General features: G+C 33.7%; 1 protein-coding gene and 1 pseudogene across 2 annotated transcripts; both read left to right on the forward strand.

Annotated features, from left to right (window-relative positions):
- The first annotated feature begins 3,006 nt into the window (after positions 1-3,006).
- LOC132188485 (coatomer subunit beta'-1) lies at positions 3,007-7,339 on the forward strand. Its single transcript, XM_059602955.2, has 10 exons — positions 3,007-3,135; positions 3,337-3,357; positions 3,488-3,549; positions 3,709-3,763; positions 4,370-4,406; positions 4,526-4,851; positions 5,401-5,532; positions 5,649-5,797; positions 6,772-6,840; positions 7,057-7,339. Exons 1-10 carry the CDS (start codon positions 3,133-3,135, stop codon positions 7,109-7,111), a joined length of 909 nt encoding a protein of 302 aa, XP_059458938.2. The 5' UTR covers positions 3,007-3,132; the 3' UTR covers positions 7,112-7,339.
- Positions 7,340-13,867: 6,528 nt separating this feature from the next.
- LOC148584987 (protein FAR1-RELATED SEQUENCE 5 pseudogene) lies at positions 13,868-20,865 on the forward strand (annotated as a pseudogene). Its single transcript, XR_015912720.1, has 2 exons — positions 13,868-14,141; positions 18,181-20,865. The product of XR_015912720.1 is annotated as a protein FAR1-RELATED SEQUENCE 5 pseudogene (transcript).
- Positions 20,866-21,285: the final 420 nt, after the last annotated feature.

Here is a 21,285-nt window from a genome sequence, read left to right on the forward strand (position 1 = left end):
GAATTTTTTTTTAAAAAAAAAAAGAAAAAGAAAAAAGCATGGAGGGTAATTACGTAATTTCATAGATTTTTGTCCAAGGTCTGAATTTTTTTTTTTTTTTTTTTTTTTTTTTTTTTTAAACTTTAGGGGGGTACATTGCCAATTTTTAAATATTAGAATTCGAATTAAAAAACCTCTGAAACTTCAGGAGGTAAAGTGAATTTAACCCTAAATAATATTGTCATGTGAACCTTTATTTTGTGCTTGATTACTATATCAATTTTATGGGGAAAATCTACTTTACCCCCCTGAAATTTTACGAGTTTTTTAATTTGAACCATAAAGTTTAAAAATTAGCAATGTACCCCCCTAATGTTTCAAAAAAATTTAATTTAAACCTTCCGTTACTAGTTTCTGTCAAATTGGACGGAAATTGTTTTTTTACAAAAAAGCCTGAGGGTAATTACATAATTTTATAAATTTTTGTATAATTTGACGAAAATTAGTAACAGAAGATTTAAATTGAAAATTTTTTAATATTAGGAAGTATATTGCTAATTTTTAAATTTTAGGGTTCAAATTAAAAAATCCTAAAACTTTAAAGAGTAAAGTAGATTTTTTCCAATTTTATCACTGTTTCCCTTTTTTGTACTATCGTCCATCGGCTCGGCTATCTATTATCTTTCTTTTTTTAAAAAAAAAAAAAAATTTAAAAAAATCTTTTCGCTTTTGCCCTTTTTGAGAATATTTAAATAATAATTATTTGTTTAAATATTTGAGGAATGGAAACAAAATGATTATTATTACTCGTAATGATTCTCTCATGGATATGCTTCCATCCAAGTGTTAACTCGGTACTTGGAAATGATATGGGTTGCGTATAAAATAATATAAAGAACAAAATAAAGCTAAAATATATTTTTGCCCCTAAACTATCATTTCATTTAGACTTATACCCCTCACTTTCAAACGACCATATCTTTTCGAGTAGCATTTCTCTTTTGATTTAAATTTGACCATCAATTTAGAGAAATCATACGGACCAAAAATACATTTATTTTTAATAATAATTAGAATTATTATTATAGATCAAGCTTACTTAGACCTACCCTAAAATGAGTCTATTGATTTGTTTTTTTATATAACCGGAAGGAAAAAGAGAAATAGAAGGGAGATTCAAACTAATAACCTCTGCTTTTGTTTCATGTAACGTGATTTTTAAGTTAACTGATTAAACTACTTATTGGAGTCAATTGAGCCTATTAAATGGCATACTTAAATATGACCCCAAAAAAAAAATTGTATAAGCCGATTAAGTTATTATTTTATTCACCAACACCCCATTTTGGTCCCCAAATTTGGATGTCTAGTGGTGTAAGTTGGAGGGTAAATTGGAATAGTAGGTATTTGAAATGAGTCCAATTTCTTTGTGTCCTCTTCAAGCTGATCCAAATTTTGGAGGGCTTCAAGGGGTAATGGGCCGAAAGAACATCTTTTTCAGTTTAAATATCATCAAATCCTTTATGATCATATAGCCATAGGCCCATACACTACATCTTTCATACTCATATTAAATGATGGCATTAATTGTCTTGTTTTTCCATCTAGTTGTAGCTTAATCTAAAATGATAGCATTAATTTTTCTTGTTTTCCATCTTTTTTATTTTTGTTTTTTTTTTTTTTTTTTTAACAAAAGAGTTATCTTTATTGATATAAAATCAATCTTGAGCAAAATGCTCTATCATACAATGCTAAAGATACAAATTAAAAACTCTACGGCACCAACAATATTTATGATATACCCAATAGTCTCTAGGGCTATTACAAAACAATTCCTTAGAAATGTCATCATCACCTTAGAAATGTCATCTTTTTTTTTCTACATGGCAGGCTATTGAGGTATAGTCAAATTGAAGTTTTAAGGCATTTTACACATTATTCTTTCAATCATTTTTTTTTTTTTTTGACAAATCTAATTGATCTATTATTGGATTTGTGAACTCATGCGGATCTTACAAAAATTCAATGGTAGATTCATCACATTCACTATACGGAGATGGTTGAGATAATAATTTTTATCATTTTTCCGAAGTTTTATTCTTAAAAATAAAATAAAAAATAAAAAGGTTAAGAAAAAGTACATTTATCTCTTTTTAACTATCAAGTAATTTATCATGTGATTCAGTAGCCTCAAGAAAATTTTTAAAATGGTTGAACATATATTAGGTCAAGATTACGACTCCCGAAATAAGAATTTTTAATCCTATTAGTATTAGCCGTCTTCAGTCCCACTCATACCTTGATAGGGTTGAATCAGGTCATAGAAATGCTTGCTTCTATCGTCTAGGTCTCTCATGTAAAGATCATAATAGGGAAACGCTACTATAGTCACGTTAAATTAGAATAACTACAGATAATCTCCTTCACGTAGCTTTTTTACTTTTAAAAAAATAAAACTATCAAGTAATTTGTAATATCTTCTCAATCTTTCAATTAAAATAATAATAAAAAAAAGGCCTCCTTATCTAAATACTATAAAAAAATCTCACTGTATATACTTTAAAAATAAAAGAATGTATAGCATTATCATACATATGATAGACATTGAAACATTATGTTGACTTGTAGAATAACTTATTTTGACCCGTTCAAACTCCAAAGCACGTGCTGCTAATCAACCTCTCTCTCTCTCTCTTCTTCAAATCAAATCATTCCGAAACCTCTTCTTCCCCTTCCCCTGTAGTTGCCCAGAAAAGATATAATAATAATAATCATTAATCTCTGCCGTCTATTCTAACTCGTAAGAGTAATCAACGGGAAAGAGTGCGTCGGGTGACAACATAGGGAGGACTCCTACAAAACTCAATCTCTCCCGTCCATGCTAAAGTGCAAGAAAAATCAACGGGTCGGAGTTCATCGGATGACAACATGGGGAGAAGATAAGTCATAGGTTTGGAAGCATTGAAAAATATTCAAAGTCAAAAAAAAAAACAAATGAAAAAAATATCCATTATTGCTTAACTGGAAAGCATCCAGAAATGTATATAAATAGATACGCTGCTCCAATATTTCTCACTCACAATCTATCAAGTTTACAGGATATTTTTAATCATCCATAGCCTTCCACCATATCGATCTCAGCTGTACGTGAAAATGGTGAGTTACTAGTACTTTTTCTTTTCTCTTTATATATATACCTCTTTTAATTTTTTTTTTTTTTAAAAAAAACTCCTTTAAAAGATACAGTATTCCATGCAAAGTTATAATTTTTAATTACAATTTGTTGAGTTTAATTGAGAATTATTAGATTTGAATATTAATGGACTGATAAGTTTGTGCTTCTGGTATATGCAACAGTCTGTCTCACTCAAAATTGAGGTAATTTTATGTTTTGCTTGTCTTATTTTCTGCATTTTGTAAGTAGGTGAAGTCTTTGTTAAACGAATTTATTTATTTTATTTTTTAATTCAAACTGTTTAACTAACCTGATGAGTGATTTCTTGATTAGAAAGAATATGTTCAAAATTCAGAAAGAGTAAAATCTGTGGATTTTCATCCAAGTGAGCCATGGTAATTAATATTTTACATATCTCTTTAGTGCAAAAGTTTAATAATATCTTTTACCACACTTCTTTTTTTTTTTTAATATATATATAATTTCATTTTCCAGTAAACGAAAATATATTCTTCATGCCTAAAATATGCTGCATAAAATGCTTTCTGATGCAGGATTCTAGCAAGTTTGTATTCGGGAACACTATGTATCTGGAACTACCAATCACAGGTTAGGCCTGCCTTTAATAACAGTTTCTTATTAAAATAATAATAATAAAAAAAAACTATTTAATAGGCTCTCTTACAACTCAAATGACTTACCAGTGAAAATCAGCATTTGATTTTTTTCTTTTGAGTAATTCTAAAAACTCAGCTCTTATACAACTTGGCTGATGCATGTGAAGTGCCCATCAACCATTGGATTTATGAACATTTTTTTAAAAAGGTTGATCCAATAGTTTATGAGCATTCTACATCAGCCCAGTTATATATATAGTAGTTATATAAGAGTTGAGTTTATTGCATTGCTCTTTTTTTTATAGTAGTTATATAAGAGTTGAGTTTATGACTGATTTTCACTACCACAGTATCATGTTGTCTGATAGTCTACTAAATAAAATTATTCTTAAAAAAATTCCCAATTTCTGAGCATTTCCACACCTGCCAACTCAGTCAAAACAGTCGGGTAACTAGAAAATTTATGGAAGTTACAAATATCTAAAATATTGCTAATAAGATTACTAAAATTTATGTTTTTTTAAAACTTTTCACTTGTAATTTATGTTGTAAAAACATTTGGTGCTAATTTATTTATTTTTTAATTATACAATGCCAGACTCTGGAGAAATCTTTCAAGCTCACTGAGTCTCCAGGTAATCAACACTTACAAATATTTGCTTTCTCCTATTGACGATGATCCTATTAATTTTCTTCAGAAGTTATATATATATGTGTGTGTGTTTTCTAAACATGTGTTTTTTTGTGGTTGCAGTGAGGTCAGCAAAGTTTATAGCACGTAAGCAGTGGATTGTTGCAGGAGGAGATGACAAGTTTATTCGTGTATACAATTATAAGACACAAGAGAAAATCAAAGAGTTTGAGGCACATGAGGATTATATTAGGTGTGTGGCCGTCCATCCTACGCTTCCGTATGTGCTATCAGCATCGGACGACAAGCTCATAAAGCTTTGGGATTGGGAGAAGGGTTGGGTGTGCAGTCAGACCTTTGAAGGGCATTCACATTATGTGATGCAAGTTGCATTTAATCCAAAAGACAACCTTACTTTTGCAACCTCATCACTTGATGGCACCATAAAGGTATTGTATTTTAGATATTTCAAATAATAATATATGCATTTAATTGAAATAGTTACATCTTTCAAATTTCGAAAGAGATTAATATGTTATTTAATGTGTCAATTAAATTTGATTTGGTGGTTACAATTTGTGACCATTGGATCAAATGATTTTTGACCGTCCAAATCACTATAATGTAAAGACACACAAGCACGGATTGTGATCTCCTACAATTTCTTTAAAATTGTAGATTCTCAAATTACGTGATTTAAGCTGTTTTTAGGTATCAAAACGCTTGAAAAATGTTACCTATTAAAAATATGGCATATTATCATTTTAAGGGTATTTCAATTCACTCTAGAAAAATGACTACATTTTATCCTAGCAACAGTTTGTCAAAAACCCCTTAGCACTTAAGAAATAGGACAAAATATGTTCTAAAGATACCGTCGTTTGGATTGAGCCTTGAAGTTCAAATTTCTTGTTTCTTGCCTTCATAATTTTCCCTATGTTATTCCATTATTTTGGTTGTGTCAATTACAATTTGGTAATGGCTCCCCTCCCTTATAGGCATGGAATCTTCACTCTCCTACTCCAAATTGTACATTAGAGGGCCATTTGAATGGTGTCAACTGCATTGATTACTTCGCAGGTGGTGATGAACCAAAATTAGTAACTGGTTCTGATGATTTTACTGCTAAGGTTTGCAACACTTTCACCCTTCTTTTTCAGCTATATATGCAGAGATGTTTCATATGCTTGTGCCCTTAGTGGGTAACAATTTCAATGTACTAATTTGAATAATTTTATAAGGATAGGTGTGGGACTATCATGGCAAAACTTGTCTGCAAACTCTAGAAGGCCACAAGCACAATGTGACATCAATTTGTGCTCATCCAGAGCTTCCCATAATTATTACAGGCTCTGAGGATGGGACTATTTGCATATGGGATACAACCACCTATAGGTAACATTTTGTATGATGCGTATATAGATGCTTCCTTCTATTGTTGTAGAATTTTGTATAAACTTTAAAATAGGAGAAGAAAAGTGAAAGTAAAGAGAAGAAAAGAAGCTAGTTCGGTTTTAAAGTAAGGCTGGCAATTTTGACACGACTCGTGAACCTTTGAGTTTGATCTAAACGGGTTTGGGTCATAATCGGGTCAACCCTTTTATGACCCGTTTATTTCCGTTTAAAAAAAAAAAAACAAAAAAAAGCCTAAACTAAAGCCTTAACGTATTTACCATGTAAACTTTGTACTTTGAAATTTTCTATTTGCTATGATGGAGTTGAAAAATGCAAATCTTTGTGAATGTTTTTATTGAATGCCAATTTGTTAACAATTATACCTATTATGTTTTTACCATATTGTAATTTGTGAATTCTATTGAATCCCAATGGTATTATTAATTATTACATTATTTTTCCTTTAAACATGTCAAGTTGGGTCCGGTCGTATCGCTACACCTTGTAAGTAAACGGGTCATGTCGGATCGTGTCAACCCGACATGACCCGTTATTCGAAACAGGTCAAACAGGTCGTGTCGGGTCCATGTTTTAGAGTTCAACCCGTTTATCTAAACGGGTCGTGTTCGGGTTTAACTAATCGGGTGGTGGATCACCCGGGTCGTATTCGGATTGACCCACCAACCCATTTTGCCATCCCTACTTTAAAGGCCTACATCCACCATTGATTATTGTCGTCATGGCTATATTTTACTCTTATTTAACTTGATTTGTTTAAAAATAAGAAAGTTTCTATTTGTAGGGAAACTGTCTTAAGTGGAGAGAATATGATATACAAATCAAATCAATAAGGAAAAGTCATATATTTTAACAATTGTTGCTTGGAAACTTCTGCATAAATTGGAATTTATTAGAAACTTTTTAATGCTATATTTCTGTTTCAAAGCTTCTAAATAGTTCTCACTAACTTGCAGGCTTGAGAACACATTGAACTATGATCTTGGAAGAGTTTGGGATATTGGATACAAGAAAGGATCAAACCAGTAAGATTCTTGATATATTATTGATAGCTTCTAAATAGTTCTCATTATTTGTTTATTTTCTCAAAATATGGGAACGATAAAATCATTCATAGATGTTCATATATAATAAGGCATTAGATTTTGTCTGCAATTGTAGGAAAACTTATCTGCTTCCCACTTTAATATTTAACCATAAATATCACTATATATCCTTACTAATATGCCTACTTCTTACAGGATTGCATTTGGTTGTGACAATGGAATAGTTGTGATCAATATTAGGTTCACTTGAAAGTTGGGATATATTTTCTGAACCTACAAGTTCAAGACCGAGAAGGAAGATTTGGAGCAATAAAGTCGTCTAATGTTGCTACTATTGTACTATATAGGGTGTGTTTTGTATGAATAACTGTGTCCATCTTTAACCTAGTTGAAGAGGAAGACCAGAAGAAAAGGATGTATGAATAATTTTTATTTTAGCTATAATAGAATTAATTTGTAATGGATACTAGAAAAAAAAAAAAAATCAATGACTTATCTCTGTAAAATGTGAAAATCTGTTTTGGTTGATAATCCAAAACAGTCGTGTGTATTCACTATATAAAGAACCTTGAGTACAATTATGTTACAAATGATTCATACACTTCTTCTAATGATAAGTTATAGAGATTTGAAAATACAAATAGAAGATAAAATATAAAGCTAGATTATCAATGATTATCTTAATACCCCCTGCAAACTAATGGGTGAGCAAACCTTCCATTTGTCCTGTAAAAAACAGAATCCAGAACTAGTGAGTCCCTTAGTAAATATGCCTACAACTTGATCAAGTGTAAAAATGTACATAAACTGAATGCCATAATTTGTAACTTTCTCTTTAATGAAATTGGTAGGTTTTTAATGTTGGCAAATTCAATGTCAAAATATATATGGTTGTAAGTTTTAGTTTTGGGTTAATTTAGTGAAAAAGTTGATCCAAGACATATTTATTAAAGTTTGTTTATGTTGTCAATATTGACCTAGTTGGACTAAAATGGTCATAAATTTTGATTTCGATCTCTGATTGAAGCAAACTTGATGGTGTTGAAAATGTGACTCAAAATTATACAACTTTGTATTTCATGATTCTAATTCTAATGTTTAATGGGTAAAAAACGGGTCATAAATAGAAGTATGAAAATCTGCACATTTTGGGAACCGACTTTATGATTTTAGGGCTACGTTCTCAAGTCTATTTAAGGGCTTTGAAGCGCAAATTTTGTAAGTATTAGAGGCAATATTTTTTTTTAAAAAAAAGTTTTTTTTTTTTTTTTTTCCTTCTATAAAGTTTAGGTTTTTCTGCTTTCAATTGCTCATCTCTTAAAGTTTTTTTTATATACCACAACCTTTCATCAACAACAATAGAAGCCTATCGTAGTTCTGGTAAAGGAGATCAAGTAGAACAATTGTTTAAATGTTCTAGAAGGATTATTACGGTAGAAGTCAAGTGGATCGCTTTTCTTATGCAAGAGAGTGTCAACTTTAAAGGTTTTGTAAGTGTGAACTTCTTATAATCCTTATTATTATATAGTGGATTGATTTCCTAGGTTTTGACTTCCCTAGAGTGGTTTTACTTTTAAAGAGTTTTTCAAAAGGTTTCCCCTTATTTACCAAAATCCTTGTGTTAATTGTGTGGTGATTGATATTTTCTTATTTGTCTTTATTTCACTATCAAAGATTTTTTATACCTTCATCATTGAGCCCCAGAATATAGTTATATACTCAGAAACGGGCAGATCCAATTTCAATAAGGACTAATGAATCTGTGCTGAAGCATAGTGCCTTCTTTTCTCCCAACTTCTTCATCAAAATATTGAAGATGGTTTTATTAGTTACTTGTACTTGTCTATTTGTTTTGGGATGCCCCGGAGAGGAGTAGTTCTTGATGTGCAGTGCGGAACACCATTCTTAGAAAGGCTCGCAATCGAACTGCATTTCATTGTTTGTGATTAGAGCATACAGAACTTCATAGCAACACACCACCGATTTTAAGAGGAAATTTTTAATGTTGCTAGTTGTTATGTTTGTGAGAGCCTATGCTTCTACCCATTTTGTAAAATAGTCTACGACCATGAACACAAACTTAACTCCCCATTTTCCTTGGGATGGACCAACAAGGTCTACCCCCATTGTGCGGAAGGCTAAGGTGAGGAGATTGAACTTAACACCTACGGGATTTTTTATGAAATTGGCAAATCTCTGGCACTTGTCACAATTCTTCACCATCTCAAGCGATTATTTGTTCGTTTGAGGCCAATAATACCCGGGCCCAACTTTCTTGTGGGCCAACATCCGACCTTATGAGTAGCTACTATATATGCCTTCGTGTATTTCTCATAGGATGTACCATGCCTCTTTCTTTTAGATACACTTAAGGAGGGGCAATGTGTATCCCCTCTTGTATAGGGCATCGCCAATCAAAATATAGTGAGCATACTACATCCTTACTATTTGCGACTTTCGTCGATCCTCATGGAGTTTTACCTCTTTCCATAATCGGATTATTTCTTCGGCCCAATTTGGGCTTGTCTCTACTTGCAATACTTGCGTTGTTTTAGCAATTGCTAGCTCGGCTAACACCTGCACCTTCTCCTCTGAGTCTTTTATCTCTTCATCAGTTGTGGAGCCCAAATGAGCCAATAGATCGACCCCTGCGTCTTCTTCTCTTGAATCCTTATTACACCAAATCTGTCAAAATAAGCTCAAGACTTATGTACCTTCATAGTATTTCTTCACACATATTGTAATACCCAGACAAAACATCTGTTTTCAAAGTTAAGGATTTCTTACTTTAGCGGTTAATGTTTCCTTAAAACAAATCTTAAACCAAGAGACCTAAACATTTTTTAAAGAACCCAACCCCTTGAGACTTTTGGAGGCAAAAACCCCAAACCACCTCACTCGCCAAGCGCGTGCTAGGGTACCACACGAGTGTTCACTGACCAGTCTTCAATCCATTGGGTAAAGCCCAAACATACGCCTGAACCTTTTTACCTATCATGTAAATAGTACCCGAGCGCTCACTCAACAGTACCCGAGCGCTCATTGCCAATTTTGAAAAGCAATTTTAACCCATTCTCTACTTTTTTCAGAGCAAGACACACCTCTACCCTCTATATAAGCCTTATTCTTTGACCCTCAACCATCTTCAACCTCAGAAAAACCTAACCCTAATGTGAGAAGAGACTTGGAAAAAGAAGGAAGAGAGAGCGTTTGTCTTTTTTCAATCCCTACCTTCCTGTAATCAAAGATCCCTTTGAAGTTTTGCAATATTTTTATATTATTGCTACTATATTGTTGTTTTTGAAGAATATCATTATGTTGAATCAATCGAAAAATGTCTACAGAAATAATTGACCTTTATCATTCTATCAGGATTTCATATGTTAAATCATTCTAATTAATTTCTTTTCACATGCATTTCGTATAATTTTTTCATTCTAAGTATTATTCTCAGGATGATTCTCCACATTTCCATCAATTGCAACATGAAGAACATGTCGTAGCTTATGGGTAAAAAAATATATATCAAAAAGTGTGCTATACTATTTATTATTGAAGGCTTAGGCTTCTCTGGAACCGGTTGAACACGAGGGACCCTTTTATTCTGGTGGTTATATTTAACTGTAGTAGATTTGTAATGAACAATTATGTGAATTTGTTGTATTTTGTATGTCTGTATTTTGCTATTAAGGAACAATGATATAAATTGGTAGTAAATTTGTAAGGAACGATGATGTGGTTGCGGTTATATATGTTTATTAGCAATTAATTATTTTGTATTATGTTTTTGATGTCTATGATTATTATCTCTCTTAATTTATATTTAATTTATCATTAGGTGGCACCAAATTTGGCTTTAAATAAAAAAAATTAAAAAAAAAAAAAACAATTTCTGGTATTAAAATAAATACTTCCGAATAAATCAATTTTTAAGTGCCACCAATTTGGTGGCACATGAGTGTGCCACTAGTTTTGTATATATCTTGGTACATATTATGTGCCAGGATTTATAACTTACTAGGACATTTTCATGCGCCAGAATCTCCCACTCTTTGGCATATGAAAATATGCAAGTTATAAATTCTGGCACATTATTATATGTCAGGACTTCTTGGCAGACTTATTTGCCAGAGCTTTATGGTATTCTCATGTGCTAGGTTATGTACTAGGATGTAATTTTCTTGACACTCCACCACCATTATTTACTAACTACCAAAAAATATATAATTCTTGGCATTTAATTAATGTTAGGAAATAATCTTCCTTTCGTAATGATTCTTTAGTTCGAAAGGCATGACTTTGTAACATTATAGCCATCAATCATGCTGAAAACTTTTTCTCTTGGCCCATCGCATGCATATAAATCTAGTTATATTTTAAGAATGCATACTTAAAGCCGAGGAGATTGTACCCCGAAGTTGAGTCAACCAAAAGGTCTATCTAAGGGAGTGAAAACCTATCCTTTTGACATGCCTTATTGAAGTTTGTGAAGTCTGCACACATTCTCCATTTGTCGTTAGACTTCTTAACTAGCACTACATTCACAAGCCACTCAAGATAATGGACCTCCTTGAAAAAACATGCTTGGAGCAATTTCTCCACTTCATTCTTGGCTGCTTAGTTTCGCTCGGGGGCAAAGCTTCGTCTCTACTGCTTCACTGGTTGGGTCGCTACGTCTATGGTCAATTGGTGGACAATTACCGAGGGATCTATCCCCAGCATATATTCATGAGTCCATGCAAATATATCACCATAGTCTTAAAGGGAACCAATTAACTCCTCCCGAATCTCTTAGGCTAGTTGTGACCCAATTTTGACCTTTTTGTTAGGCTCACCGATTGAAATTTCTTCTAATTCTTTGACCAGTTCTCTATTTTGCAATATCTCCTTGTCTCACATCCAACTCTTACAGACAAACTCTCATTTCTGATCGGCTCTTTCAAAGTTGTATTGTAACATCTCTTAACCGCCATCTCATCTCCTTTGAAATCACCAACCCCATTATCGGTTGGAAATTTCATCTTCCAGTGATGGGTTGAAGCTATTGGTCGTAACTTATTTAAAGTTGGCCTTCCAACTATAACGTTGTACGCCGAAAGATGGTCTATCACCAGAAAATCAACCATCATGGTAACTTGTATAGGGAGATTCCCAGTTATTATTGGGAGTGTGATTACCCCCTACTGATTGAACCCTTTCTCCTGCAAAACCTACTAAGGTAGATTGAACGGGTTTGACTCTTTTTCGATTAATCTTCACTTTCCATGCGAGTAAGAGGAAAAGCTTGGCAAGCTATTTCATCCGGGGTCTCATGAAGGACCAAATGTGTTTTTTAGCTCTCCATGTGCCATTGAGTCCTCGGTTCTGCACTTCTGCTATATTTCTCCACTTGGGGAACCTTGAATTTATCGGGTAAAGGAAACTTCAACACCTAATTAGTGAAAGCTAAGTTGGTGTTCTATGGCAAGTCATCAACCACTGATCGCTTCCCTTACTCTTTCTGTGACATCTTGTCATATTTGAACTTAAGATCTTCCACAATTGCGTAAAGTCCATTCAAATCCTCTTGATTATTAGCATGTCGCGACCCATGCTCGGCAATATGATTATGGTGCTTGATTTGACTATGTTGGACTTCTTCACTATCTTCTTCCTGTTCTTGTTTTGGTAGGGGCTTTGGTAGTTTGCACACCTACCAGAATCCTTGGATTAGGAGCACCTCCTCCTCCTTGTAGTAGAGACCAGTTTATGGTTTTCCTTCAGCGTGTATTCACCATTGCGGATTTTGTCTAGAAATGAATAATTGTCCCACATACGACACCAAACTATTGGAAAAGTTTCCAGTTGGGTAAACACTTGCACTGGACAAATAGAAACTTGCAAAAAGAGATCAGACAAAAGAGCTTATGAGGATGTGCCGGCGTTGGGATAGCTATAGTGCCTAAGTTAGTGATTTTCTTTTTAGAAGATAACACCAACTCTTATTCACAAAAAGTTGACCTCTTTGGCTTGTATTGAGTCCTCCTTATATAGGAGGGTGTTGCAATTGACATCGATTAGATCTCCCGTTTCTCGGGATTGATGTGATCCTGAAAATCCTGGCATTGTGGTGTTATTACATGTATTCTCGGTAAAAAATATCTAAGATTTCCTATAGCATTTCCCGAAGAATCTTAGAAATCCATGCCATGATTTGCACAAATAATGGGCTTGGTTTTGGGCCTCACTGATCTCTGGGACGCTCTTTACAACCCATCTCAATAGTTGGACTATCTGATCGGCCCGATTCCTAACATTATTTATTTAATTTTAGTCTATTGGCATATGAATCATAGGAAGGGAATATGTGGGTTAAAGAGTTGATCAATGTCAATTTCTTCTATTGTGACAGTTCTTGAAGTTTTTGATTGAATATTTAATATAAGGTGAATCATATTCAGCTTTATGAACTTGAAAGAAAAAAGCTTTTTGGGGGAGGAACTTTGCTACGATTCTGAGTGTCTTACATGACTTAAGTACAATCTTACCCATGTATATAAAAGCTCTTGGACAGCCTCCTCTTACAAGTCGATTTTTAAGGGTAAGTTTTTCCCAAAATTTGTATTATTTAGTATGAGAGCCAACCACCATGTCAAGTGTAGGATCAAACATAGCTCGTAGAGTCACAAAATGGGCGACTTATAGGTTAGATTAAAGGGTTAATTACATTTCTAGTACCTAGGTTTTTTACTTTTTAATTTTTTTTCACCTAAGTTTCAAATCGTATCACAAATGGTACTTGACTTATGGGAAAATACCAACTTAGTACCTACGTTAGATTTCATTAGCTCAAACTAACAAATTGCCACATCACCGCCCTTAATATTGTGACACGTGTCATTTTTTTTTCTCTTTTGTTTTATCTTATCTTAATGTAATTACATGTAAATTCACCTCAACACCAACATAATATATATATATAATAAAAATAAAAAAATGAAATTCATTCCCTATTTCCCCATTTTCCCGTTCGTGCCCTAGGTTTAGAATAACCCACCCAAATTCTGAATTTCCCCCAAAGCTTCCCATATCTGCGATTGCGATTGTTTGGATTCTCGTGTTGGTCTGGATTTGGGTTTGGAGTTGTTGGATTATCGATTGCTTTGAAAGGAAATTGACTGTGCGGCATGGTCTGATCTAATCTGAGCATGTCAGAGGAGACGTTTGTAGTGTTGGTAACTCGACGTTGTATGTCGGAGGAGTAAAAATGAGACCACCTCGGAGAAGTCGAAGAGATCAAGGTATGTACTTTGCTCTTTCTGCAATATTTTCCAAGAATAAAATTTTGGTAGTTTTGGTTTGTTCAACTAAAGTCCCGACGAGTGGTTTTTTTTTTTTTTTTTTTTAGTATTTAGTATATGGGTTTCAGACGTTTTAATCACATTTATGGTTGTTCTGTGTTTTAGTCCTCAATATCTATCTCAGCCAATTCTTCAAGGCCTTGATTGACACATGCCGGTGCTTCCTCCTATACTCCCTCAGAGTGCCGGAGGTGCAAACTTCAGTGATGAAGTTAAATGTCTTGTGCTCATGATCCTAGGCCAAACGACGTCGCTTGAGGGGGATAAAATTTATGTTTTCAAAAAAGGGCATTTTCGTACCTTTAAGTCAAAAAATAGCACGTGATGCATTTTTCATCCAAATTGATGGGGCTGACTAATGGAGTGGCCATTTTGACACATTTTGGAACTTTGTTGGGCTACTTTAGTACCTTTTGAACATTGGGGGGCCAACTCACAAATGGCTGTCAGTATGGAGGGCTTTTTTATATTTTTTCCTAAATTTAATTGATAATATAAACTGAATTGAAAAATAACAAAGACTAGTTGCCTTTATATAGGTTAGGCACCTCCTAAATTAACAAGGAAAAAGAAAAGCAAACCTAATTAGAAAATGTATACAAATCGTAATAGGAAAAGGAAAACAAATCCTAATAAGAAAGGAAAAACCCAATCCTTATTAAAAAAAAGAAAACTAAAACACACATGCATAATTAAAGTAACAATTTTCTCAAATTTCTCATGCATCAATTTCTCCGAGTTGGAAAGAACTCACCCTCGAGTTCAAATCATATTTTCCTCGATCTTTTGGATGCCCCCTTAATTCCTTCCATCATGTACTTCTCAACATCAATGCAACTTGATACCGAAAGAGAAATAATTTACAACCCATCAAAACATGACTGGGAATAGTAGTTTGAAAACTCTTTATATCATATTGAGATACTTCAATCTTCACACGGTATTCATTTATCTTCTCACATTCGTACGACATATAAATCTCCCAAAAAGGATCAAATATTTCTTCCTCTTTGAAAATAAAATTTACCGTCACCTCTATAAGATCTTCATCGTCGACATATGTATCATAAGTTGGTGGAGGATTCCAATGCACAAAACATTGAGAAGGATCTTCAATGTCTTCTTCATGTTGAAACTCTTCATCAACAAACTTAACTCTGAAGTCTAAGTCTCCATGTCGTTCATCCCGAACACGTTGTTCCTGAAACAAAACAGACTTGTGATATGGGTTCTCGAAATTGGATTTTGAATTGCGACCATCTATCGCAATACATCTCTAAGTTTTGCGCCGCTAGACACTGGGTTAATTCCACAACCTGCCTCTGCAAATCCTCAATCATCACGTCTTGTATATTGCGCTCATGGTAAGGGACTTCCTCATTAGGAACCTGTCCACGTCGACCACGACCACGAGTCTTGAAAAACTAATGAAAAAAATTCATCCCAAGAAGACGCTATGCTTTGATACCAACTGATGCCGGGCAGAGCTAAGATTGTTTTGAAAACATATAATAATAGCAGAAACTAAGAATTGAAGATTAAAAAGGGAATGCAGGAAAAGAGAAAATAACAAATAGGGAAGATAAAATCCCTAAGTGCCCCAAATAAGCAAACAGAAAAATAACTCTGAAAAACTTAAATTTAATTGATAATATAAACTGAATTGAAAAATAACAAAGACTAGATGCCTTTATATAGGCTAGACACCTCCTAAATTAATAAGAAAAAAGAAAAGCAAACCTAATTAGAAAGTGAATACAAATCCTAATAGGAAAAGGAAAATAAATCCTAATAGGAAAGGAAAAACCCAATCCTTATTGAAAAAAGAAAACTAAAATACACATGCATAATTAAAATAACAATTTTCTCAAATTTCTCCTACATAAAGATGGAAATGGAGATGTAGTTGGAGTTGGAGTTGGAGATGGAGATGGAGATGGGGATGGGGATGGATATGGGAGATGGCTATGGATATGAAGAGCTGCTAACAGAAGAGCAGCCCCCACAGTAGCTTACCATCCAACAGTCTACCAAGCAGCAAACTACCAAGGGGAACCAATCACAAAAGAAGCATGCTACCAGGAAAAAGCATGTAGCCAGGCAATCTACAACCAAGCAGTCCAGAGCCAGGCAGCCCACAAGGCAGAAGCATGTTGCCAAGCAGCGCAAGGTAGCCCCCTTTACATAGAGAAGATAATGGAGAAGATAATGAAGATGAAATTCAACTTCCATGAAGTGATCTTGACGTGACTGATGGAGAGGAATAGGACATTTGTGTTAGAAAATGTGATGCTAAGGAGGCTACATCCAAGTGGTTCCAGCTATGGGGTGTAGCATCATCATTTAAGGAGTAGGACAATCAGTATAAGGGTAAATCCAAACAGCCAAATGAAGAGGTTGTGAAAAGTCTTGATCTATGTAGTGTAGATAGTGAAGATGATGGTGAAGGGTCACCCAAATGCAATAGAAAGAAGTATCCGCAATGGAAAGAATTGCAAGACTATAAAGAGAAGGTTGAAATACGAGTGGGTTGAAGTTTACATAACCATCTCAATTTAAAGAGGCAATACAGGTATATGCAGTGCATAATTATTTCAATTACACAGATATGTATAACGAGAAAAACCGTGTATCAATCTTTTGTAAGAAACAATGTGGTTAGAGAGTATATGCATCATGAACAATTGATAAGAAATACTTTCAAATAAAGACATTATTTGATGTCCATAACTGTGGAAGCCATTACCAAAACAAAAGAGCAACAATCAAGTGGGCGTCACACCGAAACATCAAAAGGTTTCAGGATTAGCCTGATTGGAAGGCTAGTGCTTTGAAAAAAATGGTTAGAAGGGATTACAATGTGGAGATGTCCTTGCTGAGTTGTCACCGTGCCAATAGAATGGTGTTTGATTTGCTAAGTAGAACACATGATGAGTAGTACAAACTTACAAGAGAGTATGTTAATGCAATACGTATTTGGAATCCTAGTAGCATGCTTCTTATGTTAATGCAATACATAAATCATATATTTTGTTAACATGTGTTTTTTTAGAATATCTTCAATGTGTTTGTGGTACAAAAGCTACCTTTTGTGCCTATCACTCAATGAATGACAAATCAGCATTTCACAAGATACAAAATAGTCTTGACTACACTTGATAATACCAATCTCAACATCAAATCAAAACAACAAACAAACCTTCACGTTGTAATGACCCAAACCTTGACGTTGCAACACGCCGTCACTGCCCAGCCCAAACTGCCCATCCCCCGCCTAGCCGACTTCGAAAATCCCACATTGGTGGGCCCACAGTGTCTAGCCTAAGCCGCCCAGCCAGCTTCGAAATTCCTCCACCGGTAAGTTGATTTACAAATCATTGTCCATAGTTGTTGCTGTTCCACAAGTGTTAAGTAATCTAGTATTTGGTTTTGTCGTGTAAGAAGATAGTCATTTTTGCCCATGGTATCTAATGTCCAGACATATTCTTGTAGCTGGTCATTTCATTTCAAGGGCATATATATAACCTCTTACAGGTCTTGCGACACAGTGAGCTTGATATTTCAATGGCCCACTCTTACTAAATCCATGTTTCATTTTTCCTAAAATATTAGTTGGAAATATTCTGCATTAATAATTTTGTTTGAAACTTCTTTTTATTGATGATTTTGATTGTTTCCAACTATGGCAAAAATGATTAAACTCACATGAACTTATCAAAAAAAGATCACTAGAATGAGAAATGTTTAATGTTTTTCGTTTGAATTTGTGTTATAGATATATGAAAAAGTTGCTAACTTCTCTCGTATGTGTTTTTAGAGGGTGGGTATTTAAAAAGATTTGCTGAAAATTTGTCTACCAAGTGTTTGATGAAATGTCTTAGTAAGAATGTTTTTAATGTTTAGTTCGGTTATATTTGCATGCTCTTGCAAGATCACTAGAATGAGTACTAATAGTGAAGAATTTGACATAATCTCATAGGGTGATGAGAATATTGAAGATGGACACGCTGATATTCTAATGGTAGAAGATCAAAGTAATTTGAAGCAACCTACTGTCCGCTTTTCTTTATCTAATGGTAATGTGTAACCACGTCTTAGTATGAAATTTGATGAATTAGAAGATGCTCATGCATGTTATAATGCTTATGCAACGCAAATAGGTTTTAGTATTTGCAGAAGTCATAGTCGACTATCGAAGGATAAGTCATTAATTGCAATATAATATGTTTGTTCAAGGGAAGGGTTTCGTGATAAAAAGTCTCAAAACAAAATTTATACAAATTTGGAGCCTGCAGAAACAAGGATAGGATGTAGAGCACTTATGGGTTTGAAGAATGTGGAGTTAAGATGGATTGTATGTAAGTTCATAATTAAACATAATCATGACCTCATTTCTCCTAGAAGTACAAGTTTGCTTCGTGGACATAGAGTGATAACAAGTGTCCAAAAATGGCTTATGGATACACTCATTGAGTCTGGTGTAGTTCCAAGAAAGATAATGTCGGTGTTGAGTAAAAAATCTGGTGATGACCATAATATTAGTTGTATTGCTAAAGATGTTCAAAATCACTTAGGCAATAAAAGAATTATTTTTGGAGAGGGAGATGCACAAAAAATGTACAATTATTTTCGAGAGAGACAAAGCAAAAATTCGGGTTATGTTTATGCAATACAAGTTGATGAAAATGGATGCATGGGCAATTGCTTTTGGGCAGATGGTAGATCACGAGCTGCGAACCAATATTTTGGAGATGTTGCTACTTACTTGACAAATTGTTATAAGATGCTTTTTGTTCCTTTTATTGGAGTTAACCATTATCATCAATCTATGATGTTTGGATGTGCTTTGCTCATAAATGAAACTGCTGAATCTTGCACGTGGTTGTTGAAAACATGGCTTGAGGCAATGCTTGGGCGTGCTCCTTCTACAATTAGTACAGACAATGACAAGGTTATAGTTAAGACAATTGCAGAGGTACTACCAAATACCACTCATTGATTGTGTTTGTGGCATATTTTACAAAAAGTTTCAGAACATTTGGCTCATATATATAATAAATATTCATCCTTCCAAGGAGATTTTTGGCATTGTATTCATAATACAATCACAATTAAAAATTTTGAGACCGAATGGAGTGAATTTGTACACAAGTATGAGTTGGGAGAGAAGGATTGGTTAAAAAATCTTTATAGACAACATGAAAAGTGGATGCCGGCTTACTTGTGAACAACATTTTGTGCCGACATGTCTACTACTCAAAGGAGTGAGAGTATGAATAAGTTTTTTAAAGATTATGTCCATTCAAGCACAATGGTGAGTGACTTTGTCTATCAATATGAAAAAGCAATGGATGCACGTTATTTTAAAGAGAAAGAAAGATGTTAAAACAAAAACTTCTAGACCGATTTTGAAAACATGTTACAAGATGGAAGCAGAGGCGGCAAAGTTTTACACAAGAAAGTCTTTTTTGATATTTCAAGAGAGCTATTTAATAGTCAAAATTACTACTCATCTAAACATCAGAAAGAATGAGGGGTGAAGATATATAGGGTGGCCCTTCATGGGAGAGAAAGTTCATTTTATGAAGTTGCATTTGAAGTTCTTGAGAAGAAAGCTACTTGTACACGCCACAAGTTTGAATTTATTGAAATTCTATGTAAGCACATTCTTCAAATTTTTGTGAAGAAATCTTTGGTGGATACTATTCTCCAATATTATGCTCTAGAAAAATGGACGATCAATGCCAAGAGTCGTATTATACTTGGCATATCTAGTGATGATAATCAAGCAGGAAAACCAAATTCTTCCACCTTGATAAGAAATAACTTATTGTTGCAATTTTATGAAATTGTAGAAGCGGGATGCCAATCAAAAAGAAAATATGAACATCTTGGGATTGGTTTACAAAAGCTTCATCACGAGCTTCTCACAATGGATGACCATTGTGATAAAGATAAAAAAAGGATGATGATGTAGGAAGCGCCAAGGGTCCTGTGTTAAACAGCCAAGTACTATCAAACCTTACATTTACTTCGCAAGATCCTGTACATATTCATTGTAGAGGAAAACCAAAATCTTTGAAACAAAAAAATCCAAAAGAAAATCAAGAAAAGAATATGTACCATTTGCAGGCAAACAGGACACATGAGAACCAATTGTCCTTCACATAAGCAAGCAAGGTAATCTTATCAATTTTGTGATTTACAATAATTTACATTAATATGCATTTTGATTTAATTCGCATTAAAATCTTATTTTGTATAGGGATATTGTGAATGACAATATAAGGGCAACTAACTTGGGGTTGATGGATCAAAAAAGTTTAGTAAAGTTAAATTTTTATTATAACATATCCTCTATCAAAGTAATTTTGGTCAATTATCTAATTTTCATTATTTGTGAATTATTTACAGTCCTTTTGGCCAATTATGGAGTATCTCTCTACAACTACATTTGCCATGTCTCAAGATCTTGTATGTTCATCAACTACAATTGATATTGGTGCAAACAACATCAATGCCTATGAAACTACTTGAAGTTGTGGTGGTGTGTGTAGTGTGGTCTTTTTTGTGAGGTTGTGTTAACCGTAATATGGTTGTATGTAGCTGTATGGTGTACTATTAGATTTGCAACAATTTAAATTGCTGGAATGTTTGTACTGTTAGTTTTTTTTTTTAATTTTTAATTTTTTTTTTTTGTAAATGTTGTTACAACAAGAGCAATGGAAACCACCATTAATGTTTTTGTCCAGTTTCTATTAATGTTGAATTGGAGTGGTTTTTTCTTTTTTAATACTTATATAGGTTTTGAAACTAACAAGTAAAAGAAATAGATTCGGACATACACTTTCTGGCAGGCTTTTTCCCATTTAATACTCTAAATAAAAATTCGCATACCAAAATATAGTGAAAAAAAAAAAACCAAGGCAGTTAATACAGCACTTGGCTACAAAGAAAATGAATCAAATTACAAGGAAGATACCACAATTACATGTAAAGCTCAACTAGTCCAAACACATGACATAATGATGCAGAATAATTTTCAGTCTCCAATTTGCAATATGATCTATCAATTAGCTTTAAG

Source organism: Corylus avellana, chromosome 6 (assembly GCF_965113065.1).
Source record: "Corylus avellana chromosome 6, dhCorAvel1.hap1.2, whole genome shotgun sequence".
In the NCBI taxonomy this organism is placed as follows: domain Eukaryota; kingdom Viridiplantae; phylum Streptophyta; class Magnoliopsida; order Fagales; family Betulaceae; genus Corylus; species Corylus avellana.